This window comes from Sinocyclocheilus rhinocerous, unplaced genomic scaffold (genome assembly GCF_001515625.1).
Source record: "Sinocyclocheilus rhinocerous isolate Xijiao unplaced genomic scaffold, SAMN03320098_v1.1 scaffold564, whole genome shotgun sequence".
In the NCBI taxonomy this organism is placed as follows: domain Eukaryota; kingdom Metazoa; phylum Chordata; class Actinopteri; order Cypriniformes; family Cyprinidae; genus Sinocyclocheilus; species Sinocyclocheilus rhinocerous.
Window position 1 is genome coordinate 773,185 of NW_015645070.1, and position 21,724 is coordinate 794,908.

Below are 21,724 nucleotides of genomic sequence, written 5' to 3' on the forward strand. Positions count from 1 at the left end.
AGTGACACCAGTCAACACTTTCACTTCAGTAAGGAGGTCTCTTGTTCAGGCAGCAGCATTCAAGCGTTGTCTTATTCGACCGTAAGTGCCCTGCGAAGTGGACTTCACATGATATTCCGCCATGATTCCAGTTTGAATGGAACGTACACGTTACATTCAAAGGGCACAAAGTGCGCTAGACGTAAATTTAAATTGTATTTATTTACAGAGGTATATTATGTCACACTTCACACTTCTCTAGTAAGTTTCGTCTGTGTGTGAAGACAGTAGCGCAAATCCATGAATGAATGTTCCGAAGTGAAATAAACTTCAACGAAATAAAGTTGAATAATATATTCAACTATAGTTCTCTCTAAGAACACCTTAGCAACAGCACAGCATCTCCCTGGCAACCACACTTAAACCCCTTAGCATGTTTTGCACTGGCAAGCACCACTGAAATATATGACATCATGCCTTTCATTCTGCCAGCTTTGATAATTCACTGTATTTCAGATTACATAACACTCTTCTTTTTATGTTCTTTCTTTCAGATGATATTAAGGTGGTCTAGTCTTAAGGATCTTATCCGTACCAGTTTAAATCTTGAGACTCTAGCGTGCCCCCCAGAGCCTGTACTCTTTCTTAGCCACAATTATCATTCTTTTAATGAAATGGCCTGGCGTTTAGCAAACATGTTATGAAAGGATAGTTTCTAATAGAACTGGGACACCTCCTCCCCCATCTCTGGAGGATCTAATTAAACTAAACTAGTTTCCAACCCGTTCTAAATGACTTCAGAAAAACCCATTCATTATGTCTGCCCTCCAGTCCTGTTAGAAATATACTCAAACATTATATTTATCAATTAAATAGGTTATTAAATGGCTTAAGTGTTGTTGAGAAATATGCTGCGTCTGAACCCTCGAGAGTTGGGTTGCTTTCCGTCACATCATTAGAGTAATGCGGCTACTGGACATGAGCGTTCATGCTTAAGCCCAGAATAAATGTGCTTATGAGTCTGTTAGGCATATCAAATAATTAATCCTGATCTCAGGGTCTCCAAGGTAACATTTTCTGTAGTTTTTCCATCAAATTTGACCTGAGCACAACAATTCGATAAACTAATCCACCTTCTCCACTCCATCTGATGAAAGTGTAAACCCATTGATCAACGGCCGACTGCAAACAGAGACTTCTCTCTGCTGCCATAGCAACAGTATAGACCTTTAACTGTGTATTTACCAAATAACACTGATGCACGTTAGCCGATTGTGTCTCGTACGGGACAAAGAAACATTATCGGCTACGTGTAAATCTGGTGTCTTTGTCTCATCGCCTTTGTTTCCTGGTGCGAACGGTAGGTGGTCTCCATCCAAATCTAGTCAATGAGAGGCGCAAACCCATTAGACCTCAGGTGTGGCTATGACTGTGCTGAATAAATCAATTTCTCTGCAGGCTTTCCTCATCGCCACACTCACCATAATTCATCCGGTCTCAAGTCCATTTGGCTAATAGCTATGGGGCAGAGATGTCCAACGAGGCCGCTGATTGGCTGTCTCTTGTCTGTGCAGGTTCATCCAAGACCTCTTAGCTGAGGACAAGGAGGTTTATATGTTCTGACAGAGACAAATGGCTCGAGAGAGAGTGAGAACGATAGAGAAAGAGAGGTAGACAGTGAGAGGTGAGATAATCTTTGAGTCGGCTGAAAACAAGCCCTGCCGGACTGCCAGGTTGTGCCTCCCTGATTAGAATTGCAGATAACCCAGACAATGAGGTGAGACTGAGCTACTGGTGCTGGAGCTTTGAGTGACAGCAGGAACAGCTCTGAAGTGCCTGGCCCCGGTCTGTGTGTGTGCTCGCTCTGACGGCCAATAGACGCTTTGAAATAGATCGAGCAAGAGCAAACCATTTATTTGAAGCGCTGTGCATCCACTGCGCCCTAACAAATGCATTTATGAGATAATCTAAAGGGGATGTTTTATCTTGTAAACGAACTGTGATTATTGTCTAAAAGTAGGTTTAAATCAAGTGTGTTAATGAGCAGCAACGAGAGGCAAAAGCCGTCTTGTCATGAATGTGACGTGCATAAAAGTAATGTTTAAAGGGTTAGTTCACCCAAAAATGAAAATTCTGTCTAATTACTCACCCTCATGTCGTTCCAAACCTGTAAGACCTTTGTTCATCTTCGGAACACAAATGAAGATATTTTTGATGGAATCTAAGAGCTCTCTCTGACCCTCCACAGACAGCAATGATCAACGCACAGAAACGTAGCAAGGACGTCAGTAAAATAGTCCATGTGACATCAGGGGTTCAACCGTAATTTTACAAAGCCACAAGAATACTTTTTGTGCACAAAGAAAACAATAATAACGTAATTTATTCAGCAATTCTTCTCCCCGAGTTACCGTCTTCTGCCATTTTGGAGAGTACCCCAGAACGTAATCAACATAATGAGCGTTGTTTGTGTTCAGCATGTGCGCGCTTTCGCTGAACGTAATCAGCGTTGTTTATGTTCAGTTTGTGTTCCGAAGATGAAGGAAGGTCTTACGGGTTTGGAATGACAATGACAGAATGTTCATTTTTGGGTGAACTATCCCTTTAAGCAACTAAAACGGATGAACGAGAGTAACGTTACGAGTAGGGTTTGGGAAACAACTGTTTTACATGGAGTAAGATTTAAGATATTTTCGCAACATGCATTCTTGCTGTGATATGGATGGGACATTGTACAAAAAATAAAAATACAAAACAAAATAAAATAAAATAGAATAGAATGAAATAAAATATAAACTGGCAAAATTTCATGCACTATGCAACAACGCCACAACACTGCTAATGAATAGCTGCTAATGCTTAAAATAAATTTAAAAAATGAAACACGGGAGCATTGTATTCTGATTCCCGATTCTAACATGCCCCCACATATCTACCTCACTATGTGGAAATATTAGCATAATGCCGCCCAAATGTGCACGCAAAGAAAGAAGGCGTGGTTTCAGTAACCGCAGTTAGTGTTGAAGCAGCCATGTCAGGGAGACGCTGTGTGTTTCTAGGCGAAAGCAAAAGCACTTTATTTGGCCTTCCGAAAGTAGATGCATTTAGGAATCTTTAAGATCACTTACAACAGAACAGCAATGCATTTTATGGACGACCGTTTCGTGAACCTAGGAGAGGAGGCAATTCTGACTTTGCTATGACAATCTGGCGCTTCTGAATCAGCTACTGTTTTGTTATTAGTTTAAGTATTTGCTATTGACTGTTCAAATGCGGAGTTTTACGCATCGTGTGTGTGTGTGTGCGTGTGTGCGTGTGTGCGAGAGAGAGAGAGAGAGACAGGGTCACATCACAGTGGAGTCAGCTGTCTTAACCGCGGCTTGTGTACTGCATCATCACTGTGTCTATCACGTGAATTAAGGCCAGTTATTGGATTGCATTTATGTGCCTGTGAAAAGGTTTTTAATTTATTGATTTTTACATAATTTATTATCAAAATTATTTTGTAATTTGACTGTGGGATTGCTTTGTAGTAGTTTTTGTTTCCCAAAAGTTGACTCCTCATATAGTAAGTACTAAAATGAACATTTATGGAATCAATAAGGAATCACAATCTGAAAATTCCTCATGATTCCCATCTCAAATATTTTATATATATTGGACTCTTGAGGTATTGGAGAAGAGTTTTTCTTTCCAGTAGCCATGGCCCAATGACAGGAAGTGCAACAACCTTGACCCTTAAAGGTGAAGTTGTCTCAGTCAGCATGTTTGTTTTAAACAAAATGTGGCCCTTCGGACGAATGTGTAGCCCCTGGAGTGACCTTCATGATACAGCTTCCAGTAGGAAGCAGTATTTCAAATGGTCAGTTCATTCTGTGAGCTCTGCTTAGAGGACAGCAGAAATGTGACTGTGGTTCGAGTCCTTGAAGGTTTCACCCAGTGCACACACATCACCAACACACACACACACACACACACATTCACAGAAAAATAGTGTCAGAATCCACCACAGGTCATTTCCAACCGACATGCTGGACATGTTCTGTCTCTTAAATGAACCTCAGGGAATTCGCTGCTGAATATTCCTCCGCTATTGGGCTGACAGGAAGCACTAGAGCTGCCCTCGGTGCTCATGGGCAAATCTGGCACCGGTAAAGACAGATCTCTTCACCTCAGCCAAACCAGCTGTCTTAGTCTGCCAACTCAGTCAATCCTTGATAAGCATGGGTAGGAATGCAGCCATTTCGGAGATGAATATTGATTTATTTATTTTATATGATTTTTTCAACCGATATCAATAAAACCTTTTTATAATTAAGATGACATTCGGCTCCGTATATTAAATTAAATAAAAATCCAATATATAAAGTCAGAGGAATAACACTTGTAGATTTCATTGACAGTAGCTTCATTTCAGTCACCAGAGAGTGTTGGTATGAATATGTGCAAGATGATCCAACTAGACTATGAATGCCTCATCTGATTTCACCTCATTACCTCATTTAAATGTCATAACCTTTAACACAGCTGATTATCCCTCTCATTGAAATACTGCCACAAAGTAAAGCTTTCTCTGTGTGCTTAAAGGGCATTTAAAAGTCGTATGCGCTCAGCCCGAGAACACAAATTCTATTCGGGCCTTTTAAATTCACACCGTGTATTTGATTTGCTGCAGGGCTGTTGGCACAATGACACATCAAAAATGAATCAAAAGAGAAAAATTTTAGAAGCATATCGAAAGAGTTATAATTATACTTTTCTGCAGTTTCCGTCCCCATTTCTGTTTTTGGCTCAAAATATATTTACCCCACTGAGATAATTTTGTTGTTTTTTTCCCCGCTCTTCCTAATGTGCTTTCATATCAGCTTTTGGTGCTGCGAGCAATTAATTTGTTGAATTGTGATATATTGTTTTAAGATACAACTCGTGTTAATTGGAATTCAGAGAGCGACTGCCACAGGGTTTTGGGATAATAGTTGCTGTTTCTCTTCAGTCACTCTTCAGTGGCGCTTGTACACTAAAGGCGTTTTTATAACAGGAAGTCCTGCATGAATGCTTGTACTGAGAGGGAGAGGGTAAAGAAAAAGTGATGAGTCAGGCGTGGAGGAACACGACTGAATGAGAAGGCGACCAAGCGTGCTGGCCATTATGTGTATCCTTCCTGTCAATCATAAGCCAGACTGACAGCTCACACAATTGCTTTAACAGATGATCTTCAGGGAGAAGACCCTCAGCCTTTCAGAATTGATCATGACATCAAAAACATTTCTTTGGATGTGCAACATTTATTTGATTCCCACTCGACACAAAGTTGTTTTATTTTGACTCTCAACTCTTTGAAGCATGTACTACTTTAAATGGTCTAAATAGAGTTTCCAATATTTGGTGTGAAATAGTCCTGCAAGTATTGGTGCTCGTCGTTCCCCTTCCCCCATAGAAAAATGATGGTGTTAATTAAGAAGACCAGCAGGAACAGACTGGGATCAAGATGGTATAAGTATTAAAGGCCTGCTCGTGCTAATGCGCTGCACTTTAGCTGTGGGCTCAGGATGGCAGAACCCTGGAAACCCACTATCTTGCCTCCATAGACGTCTGTAGTTTATATCAACCAGTTCTTTTCCTCAAGAGTCGCAGGCAGCTCCTCGGTTTCATAAACTGCTCCTCTGTTTCATGAACGCATTTTTAAAGCACATTGACATTTTTGTTCTTTTTTAAGATTTAACTGTTTTGTTTGTTTTTTTGTTTTTTGCTTTTTGTTTTGTTTTCATGTTTTTCATGTCTTGTATTTTTGTAAATATTGTTTTGTTTTGTTTTGTTTTCAAAAATGTAAATGCAAAATAACACCTGTTTGGATTGGTTCCATTTTGATTCACAGATTTGTTTATTTATTTATACACTATCATTCAAAAATGTTTTTCTTTTTTCTCTCAAGGATTTAATAGTCTTATTCAGGAAGGATGCATGAAATCATAATTTAGACATTTATAAAGTTAGAAAAGATTTCTAATTCAAATAAATGCTGTTCTTTCGAAATTTCCATTCATCTAAGCATGAAAAGAATTTTCACAAAGATTTTTACAAAAAAATAGTTTTTCTGTTTTGTGCATTGATAATAATTAAACGTAAAAACGTTTATTGAGCACCGAATCAGCTTATTAGAATGAATTCTGAAGGATCATGTAAAACTGAAGGATAATTTAAATTCAGCTTTGCCATCACATGAATACATTAAAATAGAAAAAGGTTAATACCAATTGTTATAATATTTCATAACGGTACTATTTTTACTGTATTTTTAATCGAATAAACACAGCCTCAATGAGCATAACACTTCTTTTAAAAACATTAATTGCATCGAGCTGCGCCCAAACTTTCAAACAAAAGTGTGTATTTGTTTTTGTATGACCGAAAATCTGTTTTTGTTTCAGAAGTTTGTTTTGTTTTCAATAAAACGGACCATCAAATAAATAAAATTCATCCCACTCAGAAATATTACAGTATTTGAACAGCAAAACATCAGTCGTCATTTGGAAATTTATCAAATAGATCAAATTCATCCCACTCAGAAATACTACAGTATTTGAAAATAGCAAAATATTCAGTTGTCTGTTGGAAACTATTCTGAAGAACCATTTAACTGTTTAAGATAGACATCTTCCTCTAAATGTTTATGCGACTCGTGTGACACTGGTGTTTTGGTGCTCGGTGCTCGGTGTTCAGGGCCGGCGCCGGTCAGCATGAGGCCAGTGATTTGTGCCGTACAGCTGGGTCTGCAGAGGGCGGGAGGAGGTGTGTAGGGGAGCGCTGGGTGTTTTAGTGGGCAGCTGCTAATGCTTAATCTCTCCCATGCTGACACCGGCTGAATTAATTGATAGTGTTCTCTGGAAGTCTGCTGGAAAGTTGTCAGGGCCCGTCAGATAAATCACTGGACAGGATTCCTCTCTGTCGTTTACTGACTCTGGCCTCAGCCGCCTCTGTCTTTGTGTGTTCATGTGGCCGCTCACAAGAACGGGGGTTAGAAAGAAAGAAAAATAAAGCCCAGTCAAAAGAGTGGGGTTTTGTTTGCGTGTGTTCAGTGGATTGTTACTTGTTTTCCAACCCAGTGAGAAACTGAAATGTATAACCAGTTGTACCGAAAGCAGTACAGTACATTGTCGGTTTCTTAATTTCCTTTTTGTGAAAGTACGAATGTAAATTTTAATCTCAGTTGAAATTTCCACTGGAAGTAAGAAAGTCAACTTAAAATGTTTATAAAGGATGGAGACAAAGGTGCATCTTCACCTATTTTTCACAATTAAGACATAAACTAAAGTTTGCATGGCTAAGTATGATTTCCTGTTTTACAAGAACATTCCTGACCCTGTATTCATTCTCCATAGTGACTGATACTTGACTAGCTAAAAACTTGGATTCTGTAGTATAATATACTTAGCCTTTACTAATTATGACCGAGAGCAGCAAAGAAGATTAGGACGATAGGAAAGAAAAATAGAAGGATTACACTAATAGTAGCTAATGTATAAACAGCAGGAATGTAGATTAATTTGTGTAGTCACTACTAGAAAGGCTCTTCCAGCTCTGGCTTATGTACACATGCATTATTTCTAGGGCTCACAGTGAACACTTTGGAGAGGAATTGATATTGGAGTAGTTATTTTAAAGATGACATGAAATGGTTTGGCGAGTGCAGTTTTCTTTCCCATGCTGTTGCACTTCATTTTGCAGTTCATTTTAAATGTGTAAAGGTTTGTTTATTAACTTTTAGGAGTATACAAGCATTTAAATCACTTTAATTCTAATAGATATGGAATAAAAATCACAAAACTTTTGGTTTTTATAGATCTGCAGAGTAGCTTACAAAACCAATTTTCATTCTAATGATTTATTTGAGCAGTTCTGCTGTTCCTTCTTAATAAAAAAGGGGGAAATAAATTCCTGCTGGATTATTCTCACAAAAATCTGATGTATGAAACATTGATTCAGTCTTAATGTTTACCACTGCAACAATGTGTTTATTTTTGGCATGGGCCTTATTGATGTTTACACTCTCAACAGCCACTGCGCTCTTAATGAGATTAACACATAAAAATCAATTAAACTTTCACTAAAAAACAGTGTTCAAACCAAAGCAAGCGTGTACCGCAAGGGTATTGTTTCACTGTCACATTTGCCTCCTAATGTTATGCGATGTCCCGACCGATTCTAGCCCATCACAATCACATTGAATGTCAAAAGCCGTCTCATCCAATCTCCACACAAATATTCTCTGCTAGATCAGCCTACGCAATGTTACTTCATCCTTTTTTCTTGCTGAAGTAGTGATGCCAGGCAGCAATAGCTTAACCCTGATCAATGTCAGGGTTTTTAGTTTTACAGTTCTTTTGAGCGGCTAGAATTTCAGACTTCAGCCTGCTGACACAGTTCAAATGCTCGGCCTGACAGGTAACATGTCTCAAGGTACAGATTCTTTGAGTCTGATCTACTGATGTTTGCTTGTTAACCTGCATCATTTAAACCGCTGAGAAATGTCAGATGTAGGCAGCTGTGATTATTGCTTAGTTTCTCCACTATTGTTTTTAACTGCGCAAGGTATGTATGGGAGGAGTACTGCATTAATAAATTTGATAAATAAATATAGAAATATAGAAAATAATACACTTTGAATTATTTTATTACATTTAATTTAATTATTTCCATATTTTATGTTTTTTATTATATTTACTTAAATTTTTTTAAATTAATTTTTTAAATTATTTTTATTTTATTTTTTTCATATATATAATATGTGTGTGTGTGTGTGTGTGTGATAATTTTTAAATGACGCTCTTAGTTCTTCATAAATATTTTCGCTAGATTTGGAGAAAGACTTCTTGTTTTTACAAATAACTATTTCAAGTAGACACTTGAACAAGTTAAAAAGTTTAGTGTTTTTTTTTCATTTAGTATCTTTTCCTGCTGTCTGTTATGTATTGATTTTTATTTTCAACTCTCGGCTGCCTTGGCAACTTACATTTTCAGGCCATCACATTTTCTTTGACCTTCAAACATAGAGCTGCTCTACAGGTGCGTCTCTCGCTTGTGCTCCGGTCCAGTTACTCATTCCCCTCACTTCAGGCCCATGACCTTTTACCCAGTGCGTATGATTGCATTCTTCCGTTTTCGTTTAAGTTCATTTTATTTTGGCACAGGAGATTCAGACTCCTTCAGTCTCACCGTGGAGTCTCTGTACGCGCTGGCTGTACACTTAGGTGAAAGGCCCCACAACAGAAGCAGATGTTCATGCATTTTAATCTGAAATTGTGGCTTTTGTTTGTCTGGCTCCATCTCTCTTCATTTCCGTAATTACTGCTTCTGTAGAAAAGTCCATCTGAGCCAGGAACACCAAGAGACAGAATGGTGTTTTCTCTCCCCCTTTTCTCACTCTTTCTTTCTGATGGACAGACTCAATTTCACTTTTTGCCTGTAATTACTTGGGTTTGGCGGCCAGCACTGTTGTCATTTTCCCAGAAATAACAAGTGAACAGAGGCCCTCTGTCCCAGGACTCACCTCTGACTGGCCGTCTATTTACCTTCACGGCACCGGGCTGAACTTAGGACAGAATTCACTTCACTGGTGTCCTTGTGCTGGCTGAGACACAGCTGCTTTACTGTCTCAATTGGAAGTGAAATGGAATACATTTTTTGTCACAATGCAATCTTTGACGATTTAATGTGCATTTTTATTCATTGATGGTGATACCTGACAGGGGGGAATGCAGAGCTTGTACTACTTGTTTTACTATTTTTTTTTTTTTGGTAACACAAACACACACACACACACACGCATATATACATATAATCTAATTTAAAAAATCAAGCTAGTGAACAAGTCACTAGTCATGCATTCATATGGCACAACAGCAATAATTAAACACTCGCATATATTGTCCAAGGTCTTTGAAATGACAAGACACTCTTTCCCACTTAACATGTTTTGGTGGTACATTTAAGTGGTTTTCTTGTGCATATTTGTGCGTGTGAATGAATGCGTGAATGCCTCTGTGTTTATGTGTTGCTTTGGCTTCGCTGGAGAAGAGTAATTGCGACTGTATGGAGAGGTGCCAAAGACAATCTGACCTGAGGGTGCAGGTGATAATGGTCATATCAGCAGAGCGTTTTCTTTGTAATAAGACACTGTAAGAGAAGTCAAAGGTGAAAAATCACAGTTATATTTTTCGGAAAAAGGAGGTGCAAGTTTGTGTGTGTGTGTGTACATACATATGACTGTCTGAAGGAAATCGCAGCCCACAGTTCTTCAGCCTTGATGTTTTGTTGAGAATGTAGACCGTCTCTTGCCCTTATTTGACAGACTCTGCTTCCTCTAGAGCCCACACCAGAAATGCAAGTCTAACAAAACAGCACAAAACATTCAGAATGACTGGCAAGTGTCAGGGCTACGGTGTCCCCAGGAATCTGGCTCCGCTGGGGTCTGGCACCGAGCCGTCCGCAGCTGTCAGAGTCCTGTGCAGTAAAACGCCAGCACCAGATGAGCTTTGGTAACCTAACCTGGCCCAGGACGCTTTATGAGCCTGGGAACAATCCTGTGTTTTCTTTGAAATGCCTGACCCGACCCCCTCTGTGCTAGACACTAGTGTTATTCCAGTGCTACCCCGATGACTTTATTTTTTCTTTCCTCCTTTTTTCCCAACTGTGGCCAAAACATTATAGGAAATGCATTATGATGTGTCTGCGGATCTTCTAATCCAATAAGAATGTTCGGAATGGGGTTCCTGTTCCTTTTTTCTCTTTCTCAGAGTTGCTTTTAGAGGTGTTTTGGTTGTGTGTTCACAGGTCTGGCCTAATGACATTGATACTGTATGTGAGTGCACTGAAAAGCAGTTTGATCACAGCGAGAGACCGAGGACTAAAACCTTTTATGAGCTTTTTTCTTCACTGAAAGAATTTAGTCACAACAAAGACAGATCAAATGTAGTTTTCTAAAGATAGCTGGATGCACTATTTGGACCTTTTAAAGAATGGGCTGTGCTTATCTTACATATTTATTTCGAAATATAAGAGCACTGCATTTCAGTACATTTTTTGTTTTTGCACATTGTCGCCTCTAAAAGTACGTAGTATGCTAAATGTGTGTTCACTGTAACGATGAAGACAAGAGAGAGTGAAAACAAATCGTGTTGATCTATGTTGAACTTGACCCTTTAGAGCATTTGTTTCCTGCTTTTTACTCCTCCATAATGAAATATGTCCAAAAGTGAGATCTACTCCACCCTATGATATCCATCATAGCAAACATGACAGTCTAAGGCCTTGTCTACACATTTTTCAGATTTTTTTAAAACCCAAACTGTTTAAAAAGCTTCAAACCGCAGACAATAAATACCCAAAGCATAAAGTATACACAATATTTTATACACCGTATCAGAGAAGGATACTCATAATGTTATTTCAGGAGGTTTTTGTTAAATGTTGATATATGTTTAAGTTAGTAAAATATTTGAATATGCTTCAAGGTTTTTGAAATAAGTCTCTTATGCTCACCATTGGACTTATTTGATTACAAATACAGTTAAAACCGTAAATGTTTAAAATATCATTACAATTTTAAACACCTATTTCTATTTTAAAATGTAATTTGTTCCTGTAATGGCAAATATGAATTTTAAACAGTCATTACTCTAGTCTTCAGTGTCACACGATCCTTCAGTCATTCAAATATGCTGATTTGCTGCTAAATAAGCATTTCTTATTATTAACAATATTGAAAACAGTTGTGCTGTTTAATATTTTTGTCTAAACTGATGTTTTCAGGATTCTTTGATAAATATAAAATTTAAAAGATCAGCATTTATTTGAAATAGAAATATTTAGTGACATTGTAAAAGCCTACTGTCACGTTTTCAATTGAAAACGTTCTTGCTGAATAAAAGTAAAAATTCCTTTCCAATAAAATAAAAAACTTAATGACCACAGACTTTACTGCGTTATAATATATGTACGACTATACTAAAACAGTAAAACTGACTAAAATGAATATGTCAGGGAAATATTGACAATGTAAATTTATATTTACATTTATTTAATTCATATTTATAAAATTTTATTTTTGTAAAAAGATAAAAACTGACTAAAATTATGAAAACATCTTACCTGTTTACATGAATCACAGAAATATCTTCACGTTAGAAGTCTAAAGTGTATGGAATGGAATTTACTTGTAGATAAGAGGCTAAAATGCAGACATATCCATGTAGATGAGGCCTAAGATCAAACATAAAAGACAGAACTCTTATCTGTATCTTCCCAGTTAAATCTGATATTAACATTGAGACAGGTGAGATTTTGATCATTTTCATCACTGTTTTCAAGGGAACTTGAATAATGTCGCTCTCTTTATTCCCACTGCCTGAACAGTGAGTGTGATTAGCTAATATAACAATTCGTTGGAGCTCTGAAACTAGCGACGGGTGACGAGACGTCTAATATCTGACATTTAGAGTTCTAAGGATCTGTGATTGGCACTTGATTAGGGTCTAATTCATGCCATTATCTCCTCCAGTAGAATTAGCTGGGTAGAAAATTGTGTGGTAAATCACAGGGGCTGGGAACAGGAGGGGCGGGGAGGAGCTGGGAAATAAGGCATAGAGTTGGAATCAACACTTTCAGTTACCTAATCATAAAGTTGACTTTCGGCCCAACAGAATGGCACGGGACCACCAAGTGTTTGCCAACTCTTTTGGCACAGAGGCGTTCCTCTCAGTGCAGTTAATTTAGGACAATTTACAGAGTTCTTCTTCTTCTTTCTTTCCACCTCCAGAGTTTCCGTTCCTCACCCAGCCCACCCTAACCCACCCCGGCCTGCACTTAATGGCAGCCGCTCCCCCAGGTCTGAACTCCAAACCTCAACGGGGACGGAAAATAATTAGGGAGGGAAAATTGTGCCTGACACCATTTCTGAAAAGCAGGGTATTGTAATGAAAGCAGAGCAAGGATCTTTGTGTCAGAGGGAAAAATTGAAAGGAAAAGAGTCGGAAAGAGAAAGGCCTTTGGGGGGTTAGCGAGGCATTACTGTCTCGCCGCAGTGCTTGTGGGAAAACGTTGAAACTCATGCATGTGCCCAACAGGTATCTGACTTTTCTCCAGGCACCGTCTGCACTTTTGCAGGAGGAGTGATAGGATATTGAGGTTGCAAGGATCTGAGAGAAGCACCTACACACTGTACATAATTTTTTTTGCTGAAAATATCTTTAAAATGGAATCATTGTTTCATTTATTGTAGTCCGTTTTATTCTAACTACAATAACATCTGATTTTAGTCAATGGAAAATAATTAAGTATGATCGAAAATATTAAAAAATATATATTCTTCAGTTTACTGGTATAAATCATATTCTTTCTAGATTTCTCCTCTTCAAACATTTTTTGTGCATTTTTAGTCATAACATCTTGCAGTGTTTTTCTCTCTTTTTTTTCTGTCTTAAATTGATTAATTGTCGTCATGATGCAAATTTTTCATTTCGTCTTCATTATTGTTGACAAAATCAATGCAGAACACCTTCAAAATGAATAATTCAACTGACGCTGAGTCACACTTCCTACAATCACACGCCTTGAGCGGATCGATGCAACATTAGCGGTAATGGCGGAGGAGACTTGGAATGGCCGTGGTGGACAACACCAGATGCTATGCTGCATAGTCGGGGAGCGGATAAATGACAGATCCGCTGTTGAAAGGTCCAGCGGGGGCATCTTGGCTTTTGAAGAGGAGTGAAATATTACACTGGGCGGCATAGTTGCAGGATTACTACAGGCTGAAAGTGCTGTTTTTAGAGCCTTGGCAGCTGTCTTGAAAGCACAGGAAGCCAGGGATTGCAAATTTCTTTAATAGCCAAGCGATCAGTGTTTAGACTTTAAGGGGACTGCATGAATATGCTCTTGGTGGGTTTTATTTGATGACCCCTGCTGTGATGTCACAGTTTGCATAATGAGCCTCAAAGCAGATGATGGCAACTTGTAGAAACTCTCAAAAACGTCTTGGACTGCGCTCACCGAGTATTAATTGACATGAAGCAGCCAAATACAGAAACAAATGTGTTGCTTCAGTATATCGGTAAGACCATTAATTGTTAGTATTGCGCCAGAAAGACGCAAATAGCACACTATATCTCTTGAAGACACGGTCTCCGCTCAAAGGTGACAATAAACACCACACTTAGCTAATGACAATCAGAGGCTGCCCTTGTAAGTTCGCTAGCGTCGCAATCAGCAGGGAATTCTCCTTAAATCCTCCCCAGATTAGAAAATAAATTGACACCCCGGCTCGCATCTGGGTCACGCTTCTGCTGCGGCTCGGCTGAGACCTGCTTTCAGTGTTGTTAATTCATTTGTCATGAACGGAAATCATCGGAGTCGCTAGGGAACGATTGGGAACAGTAAGTCCTGCATTCGGAGCCCTACACAAATCCCCCCGGTTAGACAGCCACGGTTATTGATTCCCGCAAAGAATTACATTGTTTTGTGCCACACGTTGTTGTGTCTGACTAGAAAGTCGAGGAATCGGCTGACTGGACATGATTGCGCCCGGGATCCAGGCCCGGGCCCCTGGGCTCATTACCTGGGCTGGATGGGAGAATAGGCTCTCGGCTCTGCTTTCTCATCTCGAAAGCCATTTTTTATCGGAATTCATCTCTAAATATACCTGCGGTGGGGGGTTAGTGAGATTACGGGATTGAGCCGGCAGACGATTTCAGTTTTAGCGCCCAAAGCGATTTCAGATTGCCTGTTTTTAGAGATGTATGAATGGCTGTGCATTTTGATACCTTCACTTAGCAGCGAAACGGGGAGCATGGGCTGCCACTCACACTGACGCTGGCATCACCTGATATGGCATCTGCGGCACCCAGCACACTGAACTCGTCTCCAAACAAATGGAGCGAAATTAAACCTGAGCTACTATGATGCAAGACCACAGAAATCAGCTGAAGCCTCTCAACGCATCTAACGGGATTTGCTGTCACAGTGAGCTGAACTCCCAGATTACTTCTGAAAATCATTACTTGCATCGTACAACAATGCAATCAGTTTAATATCCTCGGGAAGTCACGTAGGCTGGTGCCAAACAGACGTTTGGTTGCGACGCATTAGAGAGCCAGAGATATGTTGCTCTGAAGCTCTTGTATTGCGGATATTTTCTAATCGGGAACTCGCTTCAGACCTTGCAGTCCAGCAGCCTCTCGCCTAGAATATTGATGAGAGTCTGAAAACACCCCTAATGTGAGTGTCGGTGTGCATGTGGGTGATAGATAATCCCATGCAGGCGGACAAAAGACGCGAGTCCAGGGACTTGAGCCCAGTGAGAAGAAGATGATGAAGAGGAGGAGGAGGATTCAGCAGCAGCTGGTGAAGGTTCCAAGGCACCTGAAGACATCTCTCACCCGACCTGGCTCTCTTCTCTCATGGGGAGAGTTCACCTAGCACCAGCTGGAGGTGATCAGAAGATACGTAAAGAACTAAATCTGCACTCTCACACAACCGTGTTCAATCTACCAGCGTTCCTTTCTGGGTGTTTTCTTCAACTTCAGACACTTTTATGTCCCTTATCTTATTTTTTAGCTTAAGCATGAAATGTAACATATCAAACACAACACAAAACACAAAACAAAACACAAAAAAACAAAACAAAACACAAAAAACTAAACAAAACACAAAAAACTAAAACAGGACCATGAAAAAATTCTTTAAACATTTTCTTATATGCTTTTAACTGTTGAACAGTTGCGCTGCTTAATGTTTTTGTGGAAACCATGATACATTTTATTTTCAGATTTCTTTGTTAAATAGAAAGTTCAAAAGAACAGCATTTGTTGAAAAAATGTTGAAAATTTTCTACAATTTTTTGACACTTTTGATCAATTTAATGCATCCAAATTTTCTTGCTTACTGACCCCAAAACTTGGTAGTATGTTTATTTTACTTTGCAGTGCTTTTAGTAGCTGTTTTTTTTTAATTGAAAACTCAGACACACACACACAGTCTGAAGTCATCCCTGTCTATATGCAGTACATTCATCATCTAAATCTTCCATGCCTATAAGCCATTTTACAGTGCTCCCTACAAAGTTGCTGATTTTACAATGCATTTTTCTTGCTTACTGACCCCAAAACTTGGTAGTATGTTTATTTTACTTTGCAGTGCTTTTAGTAGCTGTTTTTTTTAATTGAAAACTCAGACACACACACACAGTCTGAAGTCATCCCTGTCTATATGCAGTACATTCATCATCTAAATCTTCCATGCCTATAAGCCATTTTACAGTGCTCCCTACAAAGTTGCTGATTTTACAATGCAACATGCATTTTTGCATTGTTGAAATTGGTGTGTCTGCGTTAACCCTGATGGTCTCTAGAAATCTACATATTTCTACAAGACACCACTCAACCGAGTCACTGGCCTTGTCAGTGATAAACACAAAATAAGCAAGAGAAAAAAAGTAAAAACACTTTTTTTAGGCTGATTCGAGCACAGATGAAAGCTATCAGGCCAGTATGGTACATGCTTAACGTGGGATTGTGAGGGTACAGAATAAATCAGCATTTGTGATGTTTTTCTGACCAGCCTGAGACATGCAGAGGGCAGTGATATGAGAGCTGCATACGGATCAAATAATCAGATATAGGAGAGAAGGCTTCACAAAAGCTCAAAAACATTTGATGTGTTCACCAGCAGCATCAGGTCAAATAATAATGGGCTTTGACAGGCTGTGAAGAGGTAAGGAAATCTTGATTTTGATCATGTGCCGATTGACTTGTATCTCCTGATCTCCATCCGATCCTTGGCCTACAGCTCCAGATTTTGCTCAACAGCTATGTACAAATAGAACTCTGACATTATTAGAGGGAGACATTATGCTAGTGCTCACCTCTAGGTCATGGTTAGTCCATGTGTATGTTGGGGTTGTTGGGAATGCATGTTACTTGATTGTAAACTTGATGTTATGATGTACAAAGGTGTATTAGTGCAACATATTTCTAGGCTGGGAAATTTCCATAAACATGATGAAGCAAAAGTTAGAGATTACAAATGTATAACCCGTTATATAAAATAATATTAATATGTTATATATGAAAAATGAAATACTGTTAATTTAAATCAACCTCGTCAGTGGGTTTGCTTGAGGACTAGGATCAGTCAGCAAGTGGGATGAACCGTAACAGCATGAGCTTTGCTTTTAACTGCCCTTAATGAAAAACAAGCATTTTGCGAAGCGTTATTAATTACTTTTGAGTAAACACACTTCTACAAACAGACTGACATTACTGAGGGTTTATTTCCTGCGTAAATGCTTCCTTCCTGCTGAAGCCCAACATTCACACATGCATGTTGATTACCTATTCAACATACTACAAGAATTTATTGCCTTTTAACCGTGCTTGCAATCTGCAATAACATGCTCCACTTCCTGTAACACTCATCTCTCAAAGGCAGTGGTGTGCTTGACCAGGCGTATTCACGAGAGGTGTGATTCACAGCCAACTGACTTTTAATGCTAACGCATAAGAGCTGTAATAATGTACTTTACATGCAGCAAAATATGCTGTTTTTACGGCAATGCTGTTTGCTGAGCAAGAGGCTTTATGCGTAATGGACTCTGTTTACAGGGGCCTGCTGTATTGTAGACATTGGTTTATAAAGTGTTCAAAATTATACAATAGTTGGTTATGGTCCGCGAATTTGATTAGCTGAAAGTGCTGATATATAGCAGTGTAAATTTGACTGTCAAGTCTGCGAATTAAGTATTGCCAGTCATTCTTTATGTAGGTTACATCGTAACACCAGTAGGTGGCGCCAAGAGACTTTTTGAGCAATCAATTAGCCATTCACTGCACTGTTTTGTTCAAAACACTAATTCATTCATGAAGAAAACACATGTGTCATTGAATTCTTCACTGAATCGATTTCTTTAAAAATGATGATTCATTAATGTCCATCTTTATGAGTGAAGCATTGAATTGTTCACTGATTCATTCAGGAACAAAACAAGGATTGTGGCTAGAAGGGATACAGCTATGGCTGGACGTCTTGCAAAATTTTCGCTAGTTGTCTTCTTCACTGTCTGTTTAATTTTTTCCTGTCCATTCAGCGAGATTTTAAATTTCATCTTATCTTATCTTTCATCCAGCGAGATTTTGCATCACTTCCGGCCATAGCTGTATCCCTTCTAGCCACAACCCCCCAAAAATGACTCTCTTTATTATATTCACAAAAATCGAATTGTTCAAAATGCTGATTCATTCAGGAATCAAACACAAATGCTGTTTGTTGCTGGGAGACATGACAGCCAGTACAGTTTTGGCATTCTTTGGAACTATTTTCATTGACAGAACAGAAGTACTGTAAGCAATTTCTAAAATGTAAGTTTCTCAATATTAACTTCTTTTTTTATTGAGCTGTTATATAAAATGAACATTGTTGAACTTGAGTGATCCCTCCATGTGATCGATGCTGATTTCTCAGCAACTGTACTGTATGTATTAAGGAAACATACAATCTTCACATAACAGCAGGATGTAAAGAAGTACGCCTACACAACTCTGTCAAAATGTCCATTGCGTTCTGATGGCGTTTGATGCGGTAATTGTCAGGCTGTCTGAGCAACCGATTCTCTCATTGCAAGCTCTGTCACTGTCTTCATCTTTTCGAACTGAGTGCTTTCTCAAAAGCCTTCAGAATCTGTATCTGTCGACTTGCTGTCGACCATTAAAGATGATTGAGCATGGTGGAAAAATCTCCCCTCCAGCTGGTGTCTCCTAAAGAAAATTGTGACGAAAAAATCTGTATGTAGTTTTTGTCAACTTGGGTGGAGTTTCTGACAAGGAACAAGAGCAAGGAAAATGGGGCTTTGTTTTTTGCCAAAGCTGTTCACACTCATTTACAACGTCATTGCACAATAAATGAGTGAGTGGATCAGGTCGATCATGAAATTTAGCTCGAGCTCATCCTCTCTTCTGTAACAGCGGACTGTCTGTCATCTTTATTGCCTCTCATCTGCTTGTGTCATTAGCGTACTGAGACTGATCTCCTTTATGACATGCTGTTCATCTCTGCGCAAACCAGATCAGTGGCAGCAGCTAAAATATACATTTAGGTCACATGTATCCACGACCTGTTGGCTGGGGCGTTCAATCACAGGTTGTGAAGAAGAAATGATTTCTCTTCATTTTTTCAAAGTCAACATAAACACCTTTTTGAACGCATTTAATGTCAATAATGTGACATTTTGGTGTGAAATATTATTTAAGTAGATGTTTATGCAGAAAATAGTTTGTTCCTATCCTGAATATGTGACAGATCCCAAGTGGTTAACATTTTTGTTATGTTGTCATATGATTTGAAATACATATGATTTGACATTATTAATGTCCATACTACCTGGAAAGTTATGTGCCAAAATTACTTAAATCCCCCTCCCCCCAAACCTAAGTATTATATACAGTATATATATATATATATATATATATAACTATAAAATGTAGGACAGGGCTAGATTTGATTGGTCGACTCGTGAAAGGTAGACTGTGCTATAATTGGTTAAAGTGTTTTTCCAACGTCATCCTTGGTTACATTAGCAGAACAGATAATACATTTCAGATATTGAAAAAGCTATTATATTTTGTTGAAAGATTATGAAAACCATTGTTTTTTCTTAAGAATGACGTGTACATACTGTAAATGGGGTCAGTTTTCATTTCATGTTCTCTTTATAATGATCTTCTTGAGAGTAGAGTACAGGAGCTCTGCATTTGTTCGTGTATTTCTGCTTACATGTTCTGCAGATTTATTTATTTTTCTTATTACTGTACCTTTATGATATTTCTCTGTGATTGATAATGGGTCATGGGCTTTTAGAGGGAGGGAAACCATTTGGATTTCTGTTTCTCTGCCTACTCATGTAAGCTGTACCATCAGTCAAAGGCATCCTGGGTTTACCCATGTGAAATTAAAACATCGGGAGGTGGGGACAACCAAGGGAGAGCAAAACAACACACCAAACCAAAGCTTTTAAGACAAAAGACATTCATTTTATACAAATTAACAGTGGTCAGGGATATGAAGTGGTTTAGCACTTTTTTAGTATCAGTAGATAAAGGGCCATGACTCCTCCTTCCACAGGGGCTCTTTTATTTTGTTGATGCCTATATGAATTCAGTCCTGTTTAAAAACATTAGCTTGTAAGAATAGCTCAGCACAGAATTGAAATCATCATTTCCTCATTGTGTTCCAAACCTGAATGCCTTTGTCTTCTGTGGAGCACAAAAGGAGAATTTTTTAGGAATATAATATTTTTTTTCCGCTTTTGGGCATAGACAGACCTTGTCACAGGCTATGAACTGTTGTTGTGCGTGTCAGTTCTACTTTTGTGGTTTTGGAACAACATGATGATGAATAAATGGCAGCATTTTTATTTCAGCTGGAAAAAACCTTTAATATTGCAACAAACATTTCTGTTGTCACATCAGTGTTGTTTCTCTCTTTCAGTGGATGGCTGCATACACAGAGCCGCGGGTCATCTTCTGTATGAAGAGTGCCACTCGTTAAACGGCTGTGAAACTGGAAAAGCCAAGATCACCTGCGGCTACGACCTCCCCACTAAATGTAAGTATCAGCATGTTGCCCTTATTTTTTTATTTTATTATGTTGCATGAAATGAAGACCATTGTATGCAGAAGCCCAGGTAACAGCAGCGCTCACAAACACCCCCTCATCGGATATCTTACCTTGTAGTTTTGTTAAACAATAAGCATAATTCTAGAGAAAAGTTAATTACCAGTGTAATGAGTGAGTGTTACCATGCTTCAACTTTGTGATGTTCCTGCGGCAGAGCACCCGTTGTTTGCAGCGACGCAGTTCGAGCGCGTATGTGTGATTAATGGAGTGGTATTATTAGTGCGCTGATTATCATGATGACTTGCTGTGGTGTGCTTGGCTGGCTGAAGGGGCCATCTGTACTCCAACAAAGACATTAAGGGAACTATTAGTTTGTAATTTGATTGATATTTCATCCTTGATTTATTCCATTAGCTTATGGGCATTCTCTGACTCATGTGAGTGATGATGAGCGTCACGCTGGTAGCGGCTGGAAGACTGCGTTCCTTCGAGGCGGCGTCACGGGATTTAGAATGCGAGAGGGTGTCTTGTGTCGTGCCGTCCGCCTGCTGTGGTGAAGATGTGCTTAAAACATTAACGGACTCTAATCTATGGGCTTCTCCTGAGGTGGTCTGATGTAGGTAAACAAGGTCATTGCTCTACTAAACCCCATTAGACGGTGATTTGCAGGTCTTAGCTGGTTTAGGATGGTTTAACTGGTCTCCCAGCCTCGTCAAACCTGTATTCAGGCAGCTATGTGGATAGTCAGTTGGTTTAGTTGGTCACCCAGCTGGTCTCCCGGTCTTACCAGCTGGGTAGTGCTCTTACATGATGGGGTTTACTGGTTTTAACTAGGGATGCACCGATACCGATACTGGTATCGGTATCGGGCCCGATACTGGCCTCCTGTACTCGTACTCGTACTCGTTAAAATGCCCCGATACCAAACGCCGATACCACAGCATGTGATAAGCGCCATATTCAAACAAAGAAACACTGACAACAGACAGCAGAAAGGAGTTATGGATGTCTACTACGAAGTATATGTATGCAATGAATATAATGTTAAACATTCAGTATTAACGCCTGTAATTTAGCTAGTCTC

General features: G+C 39.1%; 1 protein-coding gene across 1 annotated transcript in view; it reads left to right on the top strand.

The window, feature by feature from the left end:
- Window positions 1-21,197, top strand: part of LOC107705355 (O-acetyl-ADP-ribose deacetylase MACROD2-like) — a 229,824-nt gene extending 208,627 nt beyond the window's left edge. The window contains exons 5-6 of the mRNA XM_016508615.1: window positions 20,512-20,628; window positions 21,055-21,197. Coding sequence (XP_016364101.1) covers window positions 20,512-20,628; window positions 21,055-21,197 — 260 coding nt within the window. The remainder of the gene's footprint in view (window positions 1-20,511; window positions 20,629-21,054) is intronic.
- Window positions 21,198-21,724: the final 527 nt, after the last annotated feature.